Source organism: Poecilia formosa, unplaced genomic scaffold (genome assembly GCF_000485575.1).
Source record: "Poecilia formosa unplaced genomic scaffold, Poecilia_formosa-5.1.2 Scaffold6, whole genome shotgun sequence".
Taxonomy (NCBI): Eukaryota; Metazoa; Chordata; class Actinopteri; order Cyprinodontiformes; family Poeciliidae; genus Poecilia; species Poecilia formosa.
In genome coordinates, this window is record NW_006799945.1 from 3,297,461 (window position 1) to 3,316,320 (window position 18,860).

An 18,860-nucleotide genomic window follows, 5' to 3' on the forward strand; every position below is an offset into this window, starting at 1 on the left:
AAATAAATAAATAAATAAATAAATAACGCCAATACTTAGTATTGCAATATTCAATAAACACAAACTTAAACATAGATTTAGGAGCTAGGCTTGATTTGACTAACCAGTTATAAAGCAAAGTTTACTCTTATAACACTTCACAATAAGCATCGGCATTCAAATATCACAGTGCTGCAAACAACAGCTAGCATTTGGCTAATTAGCTCTAGCAAACTCACCAAGCGCACGCTTAGAAAAGATAACAAAAAACTTATCTCCTACAGCTTTACAGCATTAATATAACTCACCACGTTGGGCAACACTCATGAACATCAGTAAAATATGATTTTATGGCAGGTTCAGCTTGTTAGTTTAAGCTAACGGCAACCTGAGCGCACTACTGGTGCGCCGTTAGTTTTCTTCCTCTCCACGTCAACTCACGTACCCATGCAAAGCAACTATAGAGCCCTCTAGTGGAATGGGAGGAGTGAATTCACAAGTTTTAACTTTATTAAATTAAAAAAATCCTTCTCAAACACTTTTTTTTTTGCCAAATACATTAGAGATGCAAAAAAGAAAAATATTATTTTTTTTAAAAAAAAGATATTCCTTTCTCACATTGCTGGCCATGATTTATGTGAGCATGTACAAATAAATATCTATAATTACAATTATATTTAACAGTATTTACCATAATTGACTTCAATAAGTTGTCTTTGAAATACAATACATCATACCTTGCCATTTACTGAGTTATAACATTCCCCACCTATTATTATGTTAAATCCCTTGGTAGATTAACAAGTTATTACCTCCAACATGTCTCTGCGTCTCTTGATGTTTTACTCATTCATGAGAGTAAATGAAGGGGAACATGTACCAGAAGTGGGATGATGAGTTACAAGTCTTGGCTGCCGCCTGCTTTTCGCTTTCACCGAGGGGCCAAAATATTAACTGACTGTAAGATGAGTTTTCTTAAGAAAATCCATCATATTAAAGGAGACTTTACATGTTCTAAAAAATTAAAAAAGCAACATTTTCCACCCTCAGCTCTGTCTGGTTCAGTGTAGAGAAAGTGTTGGTTGCTTTCGAGCGGAAATTGATTAGCAAAATGGTGAAGCAAAGAGGCTTGAGTGTAATGATGAGCACTTATATTTGTAACATCAAGGGACACAGCTAGTCTGGGTGGAGGCTGACCAGAGTGGAGGCTGGAAAATGAGGTTGGACACACACACAAAAAAAAAAATAAATAAATAAAAAATCAATGGATGTACCCTTTAACGAAGAGGAACAACAGTCATCTGGGAACTGGAGGCATGATTGTGTTGCTCTGCTTTTACATATAAGGTGGATAGTCTCAAGTACTGAAACCCCAAGCTGAGCATGTTGATACTCAATTTAAAGTACAAAGGTGCAAACGTTTCTCGCAGCTGAGGATGACTGAATGCATCTGTCGGTGATGTCAGACTGCAATATACATTATTAACCCAAAGGAGATTGAACACCCGTTCTAGCTGCGTGCTTCAAATTAGAGGCAATCAGTCTTTGGCAGAATACTGTTGCTTTGAAATGCTGCTGTAAATTGCTTCATTAGGTGACACAATTTTAATATATTTGGCGTCTTTGCTTGAACACTAATACAGCATCAGATGTTTTATGTCCTACCTCCAGGTTTACATAACAATAAAGTGAAAAGGACCCTGTTCAGTGCATAAAAGTTAACAACGTCCCAGAGGAAAAACAGGCTTCAAAAAGCAATTAGACAGTCTGCATGAAGCTACATTTAAACAGCCAATAGCTTGACACATGAGACTCTGCTCTTATTAGATCTCTGCATGGTTGCATCACTTTCACTTGAGGATATCAATACATGGATTTCTCCCAACTTATTTTCCTTCAAATGACTTTTGAAGGAGTCTCGTTCGCTACTCTTGTACGCTTGTTGTAATTTTTCAAGCTTGTGACTTGCCTTCCTACCTTGCAAAAGTATTTATTTCAGATTTTATCACATTAAAACCGCAAACTTTATTCTGTTTTATTGGAATTTTATGCGATACGCTAACCGAGAGTAGTAAATAATCGTAAGGTGGGATGAAAAGAATAAATGGGTTTCAGATTTTATTGCAGATACAAATCGAAAAGTGTGACATTCATTTGTATTCATTAGTCAATGTTTGGAACCTCATTTCATTGCGATTAGAGCAGCAAGTGTTCTGGGGTTTGTCTCAACCAGCACTGAACTTCAAAAGATTGCATTTTTTTGTCCATTTTTCCTTATTGAATCGCTCATCTTAGTCAGGTAGATGGAAAGCATCTGTGAACTAAAATTTTAAGCATTTTGTCAGCTCCATCCATCCTCCCATCAACCCTAACCAGCTTCTCTGACCCTACAAAAGAAGAAGAAAAGCCTTCTTATAGGGTGATGCTAAAAGTCTCATCTAACAGCAGAACTTGTTTTGTTGCCCACGTTCAGATTTGACAAACTTTTAATTGAACTTTTTATGTTCTTTTGTTTTTTTTTGTGTTAAATAATAGTTTTGTTATTTATCCCTGTCTGCTGTGTTCTGTTAAGCTGTCAACGCCAGAATTTTTTTTATTAATCTTTAAAGCAATTTTCGAAAACTATGACCTTTTCCTTCCAGTTAACCATTTTCCATTACTTTGTTGGTAAATCACGTAAAATCCAAGTATGATGCAACGGTTTCCACCTGAAAACGTGTGAGGACATCAAATTGGTAATAATGATTCTGCAAGGTACAGTCTGTACCGCTACCGAAAGAAACCAGGCAGAATAAATTCCTTTGGTGTTATTCCATGCCTATGAATTATAGCTTAGTTCATCTCTTGGCTTTAGAAATACTTGCTGTGGGTTTGGCATTGCAGGCATTTAACCAGCCTGTGGGTGGAACTGTGTCCATGAAGCCCGGTGGCAGCAGGGTTTTGAAGAAAGTCTGAAGTCTGTGCTCTGTCTCATTAAAATCTCTTTATATACTACATTCCCAGTGTGCCTCCCACTCAGCTGCAGCACCAACTCTGCCTGGCTCGTGATGTCGGTCTCACCAGACAAACAAACAAACGGGTGACTTGGAAAAGCTGCAAAAGCAGGGAACCCCCTACCTTAGTAAGTCAATAGAGACAGATTTTATAATTTTCTTGCAGTAAGCAAATTGTGGCACAAAGGACTCTAATGACTGACTACGTATGCCAGGATAATGTTGAAAACTTTCCCAGAACTTTTTCCAAAGCTGACTGGTATGATTTTATAATTGAAACCCATATGTGATGTGCAAAACAGTCTAAGAAGAAATTAAGAAATGAAGAGCCAATCGTTCCTGAAAACCGGATCAGTAAGGCAGATTTGAAGAACAGTTGTTTCTGATTGCAAAATTTCTGCTTTTTGAGTGGATTTGTCATTATTGTTGACTGAGAGCTGATGGCAATGCTTTAATACTTTTCTTAGTTTTGTTGCTCCTCTCTGTGTCCAGAGCTGTGAAGATGCATTTTCCGCTTGTGTTCCCACACTTCAATATTTCAGATCATCATCCAAAACGTTAATATTAGACAATAATAACCATAGTGAAAACAGAAAGTCATTTTCAAATAATGATTCCACATATTAACAATTTTGTTTATTGTGAATTTCCGGCTGTCCTGGCTATACAGTCAATTGTCTGACAGTATTCAGTAGGTGAAAAGATCTGAAAAAGCAACATATGAATCTGGAAAGGAAGTCGTTTCTGAGTGTTTGGGTTTTACCTGCTACCGTAGAAAACATGGCTGGTCCTTCCAGATGTGACCTGACAACTAAAATTACACCCTGAGCGTGTCAGTAACTCATTCTGCTGGTCAAAAAAGAATAAAAAATTACATTAAATGAACTGAAAGTCTGACTCGCCTCAGTTAAGGTCAGAGTTCAGAGTTGGCCAACACCAATACCTGTTTTCCTTTAAAGACTGACCCTCCTATAGTCTTCTAGAGACTGCAACTAAGACAAGATAATGTTTACACATTTTGTTTTAATGAACAGTCAAATTTCCATGTCAGAAAAACAAGAGCCACAAGTTTCTTGGTCGACACTGTATGTTTTGGATTCATTAGAAAACGAAAGCAGACGTCTGTGACATGACGAACTTTGATTTTGTGACTCAACTCCTTGAGCTCCCTGGGTGAAACAGGAGTTTACTGTAAACTTTGGATCATATTCTGAAGTCTGTGATCTTAATCAGTCGTCTGAAGAGCAGCAGGGTCCAAAGTCAGTCCTTCAGAGCCAGTTCCCAGTATGTTTCAGTTCTTATCTGGTTCAACACAACTGAATCAAATGATGGCTCATTAGCAGGCTGCTGGAGCTCATTATCATCCCAATTTAAGACCACAGCTGACATTCAGTGCTTAAGAATCGACTACAGATGAACCAGAACTGTGCATATGTTTAAAAACTGTAATTGTTTTGATTACGTAGTTTTGAATATATTGTTGCATTTCTCTCTTTTTATCATTTTATTTCATTTACAGTTTATCAGTTTATCTCAATCAACTGTTAGGGACAATAAAAAGGAGGTAGATGGACAGTTTGAATCAGCCGTGTTGGCGTCTGGAAGTGGACACACATTTCTGTTCCTCAAGGAGAGGAGAGTGGAGTTAGTGAATCTCTAGAGGTTTGATCAGAGTTTGATTGTATAATGAACTGTTCTTTCTAGCTGAAGACTTGTTACTGACACAGAGGAAAATACTCTTATCACAGATGGACACGTAAGTGCAGATGAGTGGTTTGGTTAGCCGCTCTGCAAATTAAGATGCTGCTGACGGCGAACACGCGAGAGAGTTCTTGTAGGCGGAGTGGACATGTAAGGCGCCAACCCCAGACCCTTCAGGATCATGTCCAGTTTTTTTTTTCTTGCAGGGCAATTATCCTCATGCCTGGTGATTTAGAGAGATCAATTAACCCAATTGGCAAATCTTTAGACTGTGGGAGGAAGCTGGAGTACCCAGAGAGAACATCCAGACTCCATGTAGGTCATATATACCATTGGTCTACTGTATTCTGAACTCAAAACAGGAGCAGAGAGATGTGGTGTTTTTAAAGCAAAACATTGAGATTTTTACTTTTGAAACTCTTTTATTCTACTTTTGACTTTTGTCTAATTGAGAGAAAGTAATACTGTAGAGCTGACTGGTGCGTTACTAATTTACGTGCTTCCAAGGATCAAGAACTTCGAAAGGTAAGGAAAATAACGTTGACTTTCATCCGCAGTGTATCACGGCTCATTAAATAAATTTTTTCTTACAGCCTTTTCTGTGGTTCTCTAAGGGCAGGTCAGAACTAATTGAATTAAACAATTAATCAGCTTTTAATTAAATTAACTGCTGGCAGTGTTGAGTGAAAATCAGCAGAGCACAGTTTGTAAGGCAACTTGATCTTTACTCTAAGACACATCAGGAGTTGCATAACGCTGTCTGGGATCCAATTTGTAATTGTGTCAAACAACTGCTGATGCGTTGCAGTAAATTATCTTGACTTTTATTCCCTATTTGACTATATAAAAGACTAGCTTGTCTTTATGTGACTTAATTGGAGTAAAATCTAGTTTGACATTTACTGTCTTCATGGGTGGTATTTATATTTTGTAAAAACTGGGACTTCAATCAAGGTTCTTGAACCTAACGTGACTTACTTAGCATTAATCATCACTTTGAAAACTCTTCTACATAGAGCTATGGAAAACATTAAGAGACCACTTAAAACGATCAGTTTTACTGATTTTACTTTTTATAGGAATATATTTGAGTACAATGAACATTGTTCTTTTATTCCATGGACTTCTGAAAACATGTCTGAAATTTCAAGCAAAAACGTATTTGCAGAAAATGAGAAATGGTCAAAATAAATAAAATAAAAAAAGCAGTTCTTTTTTAATAATGCATTAAAACAAATTCATATTAATTTAGAAACAACAATACTAATATTTTAAGAACTCAGAAATCAACATTTGGCAGGAGGTTTTCAATGGGGTTTATCTTTTGTGCATCTTTCACATTTGGAAGACTACCTGTTGACAACTTCCTTGCTTAAAATATTTAAAATATTTTATTTATTGGCCCAAAATTAATTAGCTTAATATTTTGGATAAAATGTACATCTAGTTTGGACCTACTCATAGTTTAGTAATCAACACATGGAGGTGGAATCTCAAAATGTTCAAAAAGCTTTAAAACATATATATTTTCCCCCTTTCATATAAACGGTATGCAGATTAATTTAGTGAAGTTTCTAGATACTTGATTCTCTTAGCAATTAATAGAGGTTAGAATAGACTACTGGTTATATATTTTTTTAAGGACAATAATAAATTAGGTTCAGATCACAAGTTGCAATCAGACCACACACGACAAAAAGAGGGGAAAAGACCTGAGCTGGACTGAAAACATGAGGCAGGAGAGGATGAATTACCAACTGCTTTTGGAATCAATAATCCCACGAATCACCACCACACAGCACCACAGATATTTTCCTGACGCTTAACCAAGCAGAGGGAGTGACAGATGCAAAGAGCAAAGCCTGTCGATTTGTGAGGCTCCCTATCCGAGCCTCAGAGAGAATCCTCTCTGTGTGGCTGAGGAGGCAGAGGGACGAGGAAATGCAAACAGGTCTGAGAGAGAAAAGATAATGTTTTCCTCTTGTTAAAAAAAAGAAAATCTCTCCCACAGTTCTTCCTCATTTGTTTGACAGATGCTTTCCCGCTGACATGTTCCAAGTCCAAACAAAGAAGTCTAATGTGCTGCAGCAAGCGCTAACAAGAAGGTTTCTGCAGCCGTATAGCTCTCCTATACATATTTAACCACACTGTTATACAGACCAGATTGTTGCAGACTGGAGTGTGGGCAGAAGCATTGAGACATGATCCAGCCTGAGAAGTTTTGTAAAAAAAAACAAAAAAAAAAACATATTTCTTTGTGGGAAAGATTCATGAAACATGTGCTGTTTGCAATATTGTTTTACTCTTATTTTGGGGAAAATACATTGATTTTCTCACTTCTAGTTTCTAGTAGATGAGAAAATTGGGGGGAAAAATTTCATTTCAATGTAACAAGCTTTTTTGATTTTATTTTTAAAGAAAATTTTTGTTTTCCTAAGATACAGACATAATTTTAGTCGAATAAACCATATTTGTTGACACTTTGGCAGTTTAGAGTCCATCTCATGATAAACTTTTGTCATAAATATGCATTGCAGGAATAAGCGGCACTGGGAACACAATATTCTGCCCTTGTAGATTGCATATTAATTTTAATTTGTGTGTATTGCAGCTCTAAAGAAAACATGGTCATCTAGGTCAAAATGGCATCTCACTAAATCACCTTTTTTGCTTTATCTTTCAATTTCAGGCACTTTACAAGACAAGCACATTTATGCAAAATCTAATTAGGTCCAGATTGAATCTGCATCAATCCAATTTATAACAATGCAACCCTAATATACAGTCAGATTCACGTCGATTTGCATGCAGTCCAGTTCAATAATTACAATAAATCCAGCTTGCTGTGGTCTGCAAACTGAAAACAAGTTATGTAAGGAAACCTAGGCATTTGTAGCAAGTCTTACTGGGAATTTTAGAAAATATTCACTTGCTTTTGCAGCAACAGCTACGTGATTCATGTGAGGCTTGTTGTAATTTCACTCTGCTGGATTTTAGGGAGGGCTCAGTCGAGGAAGGAGAACTCGAAGGTCTTTGTCAACATCCCAATGCTGACCCAGAAACATTTGTTCCCAGACTCCCTGTGCAAAGCTTTGTGCTAAGATTCATGTAAGAAGGTAGTGACTCTGTTAGTTAGAACAGACCATGAATAAAATTACCGATCTCTGCTTGGTAACTTCAAGTAACAGTTCATTAGAAGAAACTCCTTTATCTTCATTTTATCACAAGTCGGTGATTTTTCCAGGAATTCCTTCTCTAAACAACGACCACTTTTTTTTCTTCAAATATTCTTTTTCTCAACAAAATATGAAACTTTCTGGCGACAGTCCTGGAGGACAGTTGTACAAGAGAAAGAAACACAAGGCATTGCTGGAAAACCAACGAAATATCTCTCTGACAGGCATACACTCAAAACTTGTGACTTGTTACAATTTCATATTTACCATATTTTCCGCACTATAAAGCGCACCTAAAAACCTTCAATTTCCTCAAAAGCCGACAGTGCGCCTTATATATGGCCCAATACTGAGCCACAACAGGTCTAGCAACTACGGTAAGCAGCCGCCGATTTCATTTTCGCCCGTAGAAGAAGAAGCGCGCGGTGCATGCTGGGATAGTTGTCAGAACGCTGGTTTGTTAATAAAGTTTGACTGAATTCCGGCCACGCCCCGGCCCAGTCGCGGGAGGCTCTTCTCGCCGACCGGAGTCGGACTGTTTTGTTGACATTCTTTATGTCAACAAAGTGGCTTTAGACATTCATCCGGGATGCTTCGACTAGGGTTACCAAGGGACCAGGCCCTATACATTTAAAGCCGGGGGTGCGGAGGAAGAGAGACAGAGACTGCGGCGGCAGCGTGTCGGTTGGTCTGTGTTACCCAGAAAGCAGTTTGGCACAATATCGCAACACCAACACCGAGTGAAACAATGACTGGGGCAGCCTACTATATATACAGTACTCAGGGACCACTTCTTTATTATTACACATCCACATTTGTAGAGTACATAGAGTGGCAACGCTAACTGTTGCGTCTACTCTATGCGCCTTATATATGAAAAAAGTATCAAAATAGTTGTTAGCCCATACAAAACTTCAGGTAAATCAAAGACTAAATAACGTGAGGAAAGTCCGGAATCTTAGCAAATTTGTCATTACATAATAATTCGAAGAACACATTTCAGCTGCAGGTCTGAAAAATGTGAGTTTTGATCTGTTGCTCAAATTCTGCAAGTTTGGTTTGTATAAAAAAAAATCTTTAGTATGGTTCATATTCGCTATTATATGTCTCACCTGGACACCCAAGGTGTGAGGTGGGAAAAGTCGCCTAGATAAAACTGCTGAAGATCGAGAGATGTGTCTGGAGTACAAAGGCGCATCGGATTACTGGGTTAATTGTAGTCGTGCATTTTGACAGCAAAGTAAACTGGCAGTGCGAGTCAAAAAACACGTCCTTATTGTTTTCTGTTCACCCACAGCGGCTGCGCCTGGCTGGCAGCCAGCAAAGCACGGCATCCAGCGATCCTTTTCAAACCTGTTCTGTTCAGACGCACTGATGTTTCTGATAGCACTACATCTGATAGCGTCAGATCGTCAGGGATGTTTACCTTTCCAAACGTGAGATAAGGCGAATTCGCAGGTGACAAAACAGGATTTGAGGATAAAAATAAGCCCAGCTTCATATTGCTTAATAGTTGAGAATGTTTTTTTTATTATTTTATTTTATTCTTTTTAAATAAAATGTTTGTGCTTCCTTACGGTTTTGAGTTCCAGGGAAGTGGACTGAGTGTCAGAGAGGTTGAGTTTAAACACTTTTTAATTAAAAAACTTAACTGTTGCGCAAATTTAAGTAACCAAACTAGTTGTGTAATGAAAACACAAGTAGAAAAAAGTAATATATCAACATAAAGTGAAACTTTCTGCTTATTGTGACTGATTAGTGCTGACAGCATTGAAGTGGTTTAGATTAGATTATTCTCTTCAAACATGTCGTGAACCAGTAGAACCAGTCTCAATACCAGAGGCCATCCACCAAAGCAGTAGTCTCTAAATAAATTTTAAAAAAATATCCAGACTTAATCAGTAACTCTGTCCAGGAAAGACACAGATAAATGCAGAGCGAGTTAACAAGGACTCCTAAAACAAATAACAGAGAGAGAAGATGAAATTAAAGGCAGCAGTAACTGCAAAAAGACCCATAAATGGAGAGTAGTAAGTGAAAACAGCAGAATGAGGAGAAATGTTAAGTCCTTCAGCAGCCTAATCTCCTAACGGCTTGGGCCGTCTCTCATTATCTCAAAACAATGCCAAGGAATTAAAATTCGGAGCCTATTGGCTCTGGAAGATGAGAGAAAGGATAAAACTTGAAAAAGTTCCTGTTTGCAACTTGCTGTCAGGAGAAGGACTTGAAATAGACTCCATTTAAAGCCTGCCAGCCAAGCTGCACCACGTTGGCCAAAATAAATGTAACTGAACTGATTGAACATCCTGGCAACCTGCCCACGGCGTAAATCACCCTTCACTCAATGGCTGCTTTCACCGCCAGTCCCTCACGACCCTAAATGAGATTAAGCAGGTATAGAAAATCGATGGGTGGATAATACGTGTTTAAAACCCCATAATTGAAAATAGTTTTGTGCTGTAAAGCGGTAATCAGAGTCATTATCTTCGTCTTCCTGCTGGTCGGATGGCAGCGCTTGTTCCTGCACAGCTAGCTGCAGCAGAGGAAGAAGAAATCCCGAGACAGGATTTTAGAAATGAACTTGACTCAGCTTAAATGTCTCATAAGCCTTTCAGTCACAGCGAGTGACCTATTTTTCAAGTACAATTAAAATTTTTACATTTTTTTTCTGATCCTGTGCAGTTAGAAAGCACCTAAAGTTGGTGTGAGATGGAACTACAACCTCCTGTCATTTACGTGGCTACTTTCCCTCATCCTGTCTTATAAATCCAACTGTTTCCATGTATTTATTATTTATTTTTTCTGTCAAGGTAGTTTTCTTTTTCTAGGAGTCTTACAGCTGGCCTAGAGGTGACACTCGAGCCAGAAAACAGCTGCTGCTTTTCCACAGACGACTTCCAGCGCAGGCGACAGAATTTGTTATGCAAGCCGCTCAGAGTCATACATTTAAATGCAAATTCTCTTCTGCACATTATTGATTGTTTAACTCTCCTCGCTGCTGCTTGCTGTTATTTATTTATTTATTTATTTATTTATTTTTGCATGCTTTGCAGATGCTCTGTACTTGTGGACTGCGTGGCACCCCATTACAGACCCTCTGAAATCAATAAACTCACTATCACTAAGTATAGATCGCTTGCCTTTGGATAAATGACTCCCAGCGCAGAAGAATCAAAGTATCTTAACTTTTTTATTTTTTTTATTTTGAACAGACAAGAAAAAGCTAAACAGAAAATAATAATAATAGTTATGCCATTTCCTGCTGCTCTCATGTATGTCAACAATCAATCATTTAAGTTTCCCCACACCAGTTCAACCCTGGAAGTATTCCCACATTAAATGGCATTTAAACATTACATTCTCATCTTTTACTGTACAATTATTTACATATTGTTAACCTCAACAATAGCAATGTTTCCCTTTGAACATCAAAAACTCCTGTTAGTTTAAAATTTCCTTCTCATCTTAAATTGTAATCCACTTCTCTGTCACAAAAACATTTTTGGATTGTTGTGTGGAAGCTGACAGTTTCTTGCTTGAACATAAATTACATGATTTTGAATTTTGCAAGGTCCCAGAAATTCATGTAAGTAGTTTTGTTTCCATTACAAATGTTCACAAAAGTTTGTCGATATTCTGCTAACGTCCATAAGTAAGAAACAGAATCAAAGTCGCTCTTGTTCACTCGATAAGTCATTAATTAAAAAACACCCTCCTTCCACTTCCTGTCTTCTTCTTCATCTTTTCCATGAGTAGTAACATCCGGTTGTTGATCGCAATTAAAAAAAAAGTATCTCCATTGCAGTTTTGAGAAATTCAGCGTAAAAAAAAACACCACATCCTAAAGCATGAGTTTTGTCGACATTGGAAAGCAAATTTATTTTCATTACTCCAATTTGCTCAGTGGAAACTGTAATAAATACTCTTAAGCATCAGAGATCCAACAAAGCTTTAAATGTTTTTTTGGTTTTATTTATTTTTTTTCTGTCCCACAGTCTGAAGACCACCCTGAAGAAGCGTCTGTCCGGTGACGTGGTGAACCTGTCGGGAATCCCGCTGTCCGGACGCGACGTCCACCGCGTGGCCTTCTACCTGCAGACCTGCAGCGAGGCGGTGTCTGCCGTGGACCTCAGCTTCACCGAGCTGCAGGACGACAGCTTACGTCTGCTGCTGCCTTACCTCAGCTGCCTGCCCAAACTGACCACGCTGGCCGTCAACGGCAACCGCCTCACGGCCGCCATACTAAAAGACCTGACGGAGACGGTGAAGGACCCCAGGAAGTTCCCCAGTCTGGCCTGGATCGACATGGGCAACAACGTGGACGTGTTCACCGTCCCGCAGCCGCTGCTCGTGGCCCTGCGGCGCCGCTTTGGTTTGCGCAGCAGCCTGCCCACCATCTACGAGTACAGCGAGGCACAGGTGTTTGGTAGCTACAACCCGAACATGGAGACGTCTGTGGAGGAACCCAGTCTGTATGAGGAGGGGGATGTAGAGGAAGACGATAGAGTGGAGGAGGAGGAGGAAGAGGAGGAGGACAGACTGGAGCTTCGAGCCTGGGGCTTCAGAGAGGAAAACATGTCAAAGAATGTGCCGCTCCACTTCTGTGGGAGGTGATCGCCCAGGGCGGCTTTCTTTTAGACTGGCAGCCTCTTGTATCCTCAAGTCTAGCCTGCTCTGCTGGAGTGGCAGGAGATGCTGACGCTGACCCACACGTTTCTGAAAATAACTTTAAAATGAGTAACCGTGTTGTGTGTCCCTGTGGACGCTCCGAACACTGCAGACAGCTCTGTGCTTTTACAGTCAGTAAGAATAAATTTGTACACTGATGTAATCCTTATTAATCCAGGGAGGTTTATCTGAATAGGCTTGTTGTTTTCCAGTGCAACATGACTGTAAGACTGGGAAATTTCCTGTAAAGACTCTCCTAGTTTTCCAAAACTGTCCACTGGAGCCGCTTGGGATTTAAGTGCCTTAAATACAGGCACATCAGGAGGAGCTGCTGAAGAAGACAGGATCATTACATGGCTTTTTACTTTATGTAGGGCTAGAGCTGCTGGAATCAAGGATAAATATAAACCTGATGCTGTAAATATATTACAACAACTTTCCAATTAAAATTATTTATTTATTTCCCCTGTCGCAGAAAATGCAGAAAGAAGGTGAAGGTTGCTTAGAAATCTATAGTAATTTTAATGCCTCAATGCATTTTCATCTGCAGATAACAAAACTGTAAAAAGAGTAGAATAGAATAGAATAGAATAGAATAGAATATGTAGACTTTTGAAATGAAATTGGGGAAGACAATATAAGAAATAAGAATAAAGAGAAAGAAAGGCTGAAGAAATAAATACATTTAAACATGGATTTTCTTCAAAATAAATACTTAAAAATTACCAAAAGAATTCATAAGACAAAAAAAAAAACAGAAGTAAATGAAATGCATATAAAAAATAAGTTGATAAACTTTGTAAGGATATGTAAAACTGCTACCACATTTAACTAGCCATTTATATATTTTTGCCTTACCCTCAAAGTCAGCTTCATTGTCAGTTTCCTGCATTTGCCAGACTTGAGGATTCGATCCCGATAATCACACAGTGCGACACACGATAAGCAACATCTAAAGGAAAGCACCATAACAACAAACGGCAACATTAAAGCAGCTGAAATCTATTTAGTGAGTTTCCAAAAATTGTCTGCAATGCATCAGTTGTTTGTTAAACACAAAAACAAAAATCCAAACAAAAACTGAATATTTAACTTCTCGTAATGTCATGAAACTTTCTGCTGAGCTTCCTGGAGATTCTTCTGATTCAACTTGACTTCATTCCAGATAGTAACAAATTAACACAAAGCAAATCTTCTGAAACAAGATCACACACTGATGGTGTTTGGCAGAGACTTTTTGCCATTGAATGGAGCGAACTGTCGATCTGTGACTTCTCTCATGGCACAGGGCAGAGGAAGGACACCGGAATATTTTTGTGTTATTTGAGGTAGCGAGAAGCAGAGCAAAACTTTTTTTTTCATTTTGCACAATGCTGTGATCTCTGTTAATCAGATCAGGAGAGGCTTGCAAAAGAAACAACAGCGTCAACAAATATCATGCTTTAGTGGTTGTAGGGCCATTTTTATAAAAAAATGTAATGGCCTAAAACTGTATTTGGCAAAAATATGCAGGCAGAGAGTCACCTAATTAATATTAAACCCAATGTAAAACATGATTTCTCACCCACGGGGTGATGGACTGGTCGGAATAACAATTGGTGCTGAGCTGCACAGGGAGAACAGAGACGAGGCTTCAGGGAGAAGGAACGTGAACGTCGTCCAGATAGATCTAGAAGATGTAGATCATCTCTGCAGATGGCTCTACGTGGGATGCACGCTGAATGCCATCGTCCAACCTGGTCAAATGTGAAGAAGAAATGTAAAAACTTTGCATGGAGTCAAAGGCGTCGGATGCAAAGCAGTTTCAACTTTATTTTCAGTAAATGAACAAAACGGGGCTCAGATTAGCGAGAAGTATTTACGTTTTAACATTTCGATAAGTTTCATTTCATTTGCATTCTTTAGCGTCCATTTTGCTGTCCCCTGTTAGTGAGGTAATGATACATTTCTGCTTTGGCTCATGTCATTTTCACCATGTCTCATTAAGAGGAAGATACAGTTGTTTCCATTTCTTCCCGAAAATACGATTTACTTGTCATACTTCTGTGAACGATACATCTGCAGCCGCTGCTAAGTGTCTTTGCAGAGAAAAGCCATGTCCTGACACACACACTCAGACCTCACACACAGTGTTTGGGTGCGAGCTGCTGATGAACTGATTACTGCCTCTATCAGGCCTCGTTATCCCCCTTCTGTCACAGATGGTGTGCAGAGCTCCGATTTTTTATTTTTTTTCTTAGAAAATAGGACTGGCCCCAGATAATTTTGGCCAGTGATGATTTCTGAACGTCTCTATTTCTGAATTTGACTGAGAGGAAGAGGAACAATCCCTGTTTTTAGGATTTAATCACCATGCAGACCACAACAAGCAGCTCTGCTTTTTCTGTTGCTGTACAGGAAGCTCTTTGTTGTAGCATGAAAACAATCTTTCTTTTTATGACTGCAGGTTTTTTTTTTTGTTGGTTTTTTTTAGTTTTTTTTTTTTTTGTATTGATGTTAATCTTTTGTGTTGTTTTTAAGCAAATAGCTGTGACTTGGGGTAGAGAGAATATCTTCAAGCGAACTAGTTTTTCAGTAAATTTCAGCATTTTGGGGGTAAATTAAAGACAAAAATTGAAGCTTGTGAATGCAGCCCCACATCTACCCGCTCCGTGTCCTGCCTACAAACAATGCGGTAGGGTTTGTTTTATTTCCTGCTTATTATTTTGTGAAAATCTGCTTCCTTATCTTCTGAGGACAGGACGGCAGATTTGTGTGCTTGCGTAAGTTTCTGTGAGAAGGTAATTAGAGTGTGTGTCTGTTTATGTTGTGGACACACGGAGTAAATTGCTACCTTTGATCGTAGAAATGAAATGTTTGCTCATTTGCACTTTTAAGAACGACTCGGTCCCCGTATGCATAATTTGTTTTGGTTTTTTATTATTATTNTCAACTTTATTTTCAGTAAATGAACAAAACGGGGCTCAGATTAGCGAGAAGTATTTACGTTTTAACATTTCGATAAGTTTCATTTCATTTGCATTCTTTAGCGTCCATTTTGCTGTCCCCTGTTAGTGAGGTAATGATGCATTTCTGCTTTGGCTCATGTCATTTTCACCATGTCTCATTAAGAGGAAGATACAGTTGTTTCCATTTCTTCCCGAAAATACGATTTACTTGTCATACTTCTGTGAATGATACATCTGCAGCCGCTGCTAAGTGTCTTTGCAGAGAAAAGCCATGTCCTGACACACACACTCAGACCTCACACACAGTGTTTGGGTGCGAGCTGCTGATGAACTGATTACTGCCTCTATCAGGCCTCGTTATCCCCCTTCTGTCACAGATGGTGTGCAGAGCTCCGATTTTTTATTTTTTTTTCTTAGAAAATAGGACTGGCCCCAGATAATTTTGGCCAGTGATGATTTCTGAACGTCTCTATTTCTGAATTTGACTGAGAGGAAGAGGAACAATCCCCGTTTTTAGGATTTAATCACCATGCAGACCACAACAAGCAGCTCTGCTTTTTCTGTTGCTGTACAGGAAGCTCTTTGTTGTAGCATGAAAACAATCTTTCTTTTTATGACTGCAGGTTTTTTTTTTTGTTGGTTTTTTTTAGTTTTTTTTTTTTTTGTATTGATGTTAATCTTTTGTGTTGTTTTTAAGCAAATAGCTGTGACTTGGGGTAGAGAGAATATCTTCAAGCAAACTAGTTTTTCAGTAAATTTCAGCATTTTGGGGGTAAATTAAAGACAAAAATTGAAGCTTGTGAATGCAGCTCCACATCTGCCCGCTCCGTGTCCTGCCTGCAAACAATGTGGTAGGGTTTGTTTTATTTCCTGCTTATTATTTTTGTGAAAATCTGCTTCCTTGTCTTCTGAGAACAGGACGGCAGATTTGTGTGCTTGCGTAAGTTTCTGTGAGAAGGTAATTAGAGTGTGTGTCTGTTTATGTTGTGGACACACGGAGTAAATTGCTACCTTTGATCGTAGAAATGAAATGTTTGCTCATTTGCACTTTTAAGAACGACTCGGTCCCCGTATGCATAATTTGTTTTGGTTTTTTATTATTATTGTTGTGACTCACTGGCACAAAAACAAGCACCTCGGTTGTGTGTGCTGATTCTTTCTCTCAACTTCTTTGGTTTGTAACCTTTTTATTACCGTTGTTGTTGTGATATAATCATTTGTGAATCTGCTCGGTCTTGGTTTTTGCTTTTCTTGTTCCTTTCTACGGTGGAAATAGTGTTTGCCTGCAGCTGCTTAAAATAAAAAGTGATTTCAATAAGATAAGCATTTTTATTGACTTTTTTTTTTTCATCATGTCTGGAATAATAAAAATATTCCTCTAAGGTATAACACTATAAAGTTTCGCCTCATCCCAAAGTTTAAAACTGAAACTCAACAAAAATCCATTTATTTTGTGCTTAGTGATATGAATAATGATTTCTACTGGAAAACAAACAGCTATAAAATTGAATTAGCTGTTTCAGTCCCAAGTTTTCTTTTTTTCCAAGCAGGAAATGTGAGCAAGTGACGGCGACATCAGTCTGGGATGTTTTGCTAACCCTAACATTCAGTTTTTGACATGTAACCTAAACCCAGAAGCAAATACTGGATTTTTTCCTATTGAAACTCTAGTACTGGGGACATGATCTGTTTTAATGTTCAACTTTTACAACATCAATAAACATATTACCTTACTTAGCAGCTTCGTAACCCTCCATAAAGCTGACTATAAAGACTGTATTTACATACTGACCATTGCTGACGCTGTCATTTCTTCTAGGCAAGGCTTTTGAATTTTGATGAAATTAGATATGAGAGTTAAATACGGTGCATTTATAAAGCGCCAACAGCAAATGTCGCCTCAAGGTACTTTACTAATGGGCTCTATTGATTTTTCCACCACTTTTCTTGTTTGGTATGCACACAAAATGTCTCCTTCCAGCCAGCTGTGGGCAATATGTCATACTATAACATAATTCATTGTAAAAGGATTTGAACCCCTGAACTTTTTTTTACACGTTATCGTTATTTACATTTAACGTCGTAGCACTTCATATGACTTTAGACCAACACAAACTAGTGAATTAAAAACTGAAATATGAAAAATATGTCACATATTTGGATTCACCAGCCCTGTTTACTCAGATAAACTAACTGAAAAGTACACTTTCAATAAGCTATAAGGCCTTGCTTTAAGTAAACAATTCTTTAATATTGATGAAAAAGATAGTTTAACTTATTTCAAGCTTACTAAGACATTTGAACTAGAAACTAGACCGGAAATACTTGGTACTATGTTGTTTTTGAAGTGGCATAATTGTGACCTGACCCCTATTTTGCAAACTTCTGCCCTAAAAGGTCTTGAAACTGTAACTGCAGCAAAAGGTGACTCTGTGAACACATGTTGGGTGAAAAGCGTTCAACTCCATCATCAAATTTTTGGTTCTTTCTTTCACTGCAGAAGTTTGTCACAATAAACATTAAGGTTTTGACATAATCAGATGTTGGGAAAACACGTGATTAATTTTTAAATTTAATTGAAATAGTAACAATGATTACTGTATTCATTCAGATTGTTAAGAAAAACTGTTAAAATGTAATAAATACATTGACTTATTTTTGAAATGAAAAAATAAGTTGCGATGGCTTTCTGACGTTTGATAGTTTCAAGCATTTTGGGAACTATTCTCCTAATCCTACACTGCAAAACCACAAAATCTACCAAAGTTTTTTGTTCTGGTTTCTTGGGCAAAGGTCTTAGTAAATTTGAAACGAGGCAAAACTAACTTAGATGACATAGGAGCTTGTTTTAAGCCAACTGATGGAAAAGCGTCAGCTCTAAGGAAAATTACCTTCCAATGGAGTAAGACATTCTTCTCATATTATAAGTTAAATCACACCTGGAAGAGTTTTGTGGTTTTGCAGTGTATTAAAGGTCATAGGAGACTCTACAGGACTTTTCCCAAGAACCAAGTCTTTCCTGGTCAGGTAACATTTCCACTAGTCAATATTCTTACCCTCTTCCCACATTGTGTGCATAAGATAGCATTGCTCCTTTTGCATTATTCACCGACTGCGGACAGCACCAAAAAGCATGAAAGTGCGTCGCGCTCATTCTTCCAAGACTCTTTGCAGGGATTCTGATGGCTCAGCTTTCCATGCCAGCATCTAATACTGGTGTTGATGAGAGCGGCCTCCCTGCACGGGCCTGTCGACAGGCTGAAAAATGTCAACATCCTGCTGACTCGTAGCGACTCCGCTGGTGGGGGGCTTTCGTGTTCGCAGGGGCAGAGCCCCAGGCATCCATCTGTGATCTCCATCCGTTCAGAGAAAGGAAACAGCCGAGTCGGATAACG

The 18,860-nt window shown here is 38.4% G+C and overlaps 1 protein-coding gene across 1 annotated transcript in view; it reads left to right on the forward strand.

The window, feature by feature from the left end:
* The window catches only part of lrrc75bb (leucine rich repeat containing 75Bb), a 38,962-nt gene extending 25,391 nt beyond the window's left edge, over nucleotides 1-13,571 (forward strand). The window contains exon 4 of the mRNA XM_007567731.2: nucleotides 11,845-13,571. Coding sequence (XP_007567793.2) covers nucleotides 11,845-12,463 — 619 coding nt within the window. The 3' untranslated portion in view covers nucleotides 12,464-13,571. The remainder of the gene's footprint in view (nucleotides 1-11,844) is intronic.
* The last annotated feature ends 5,289 nt before the right edge of the window (nucleotides 13,572-18,860 follow it).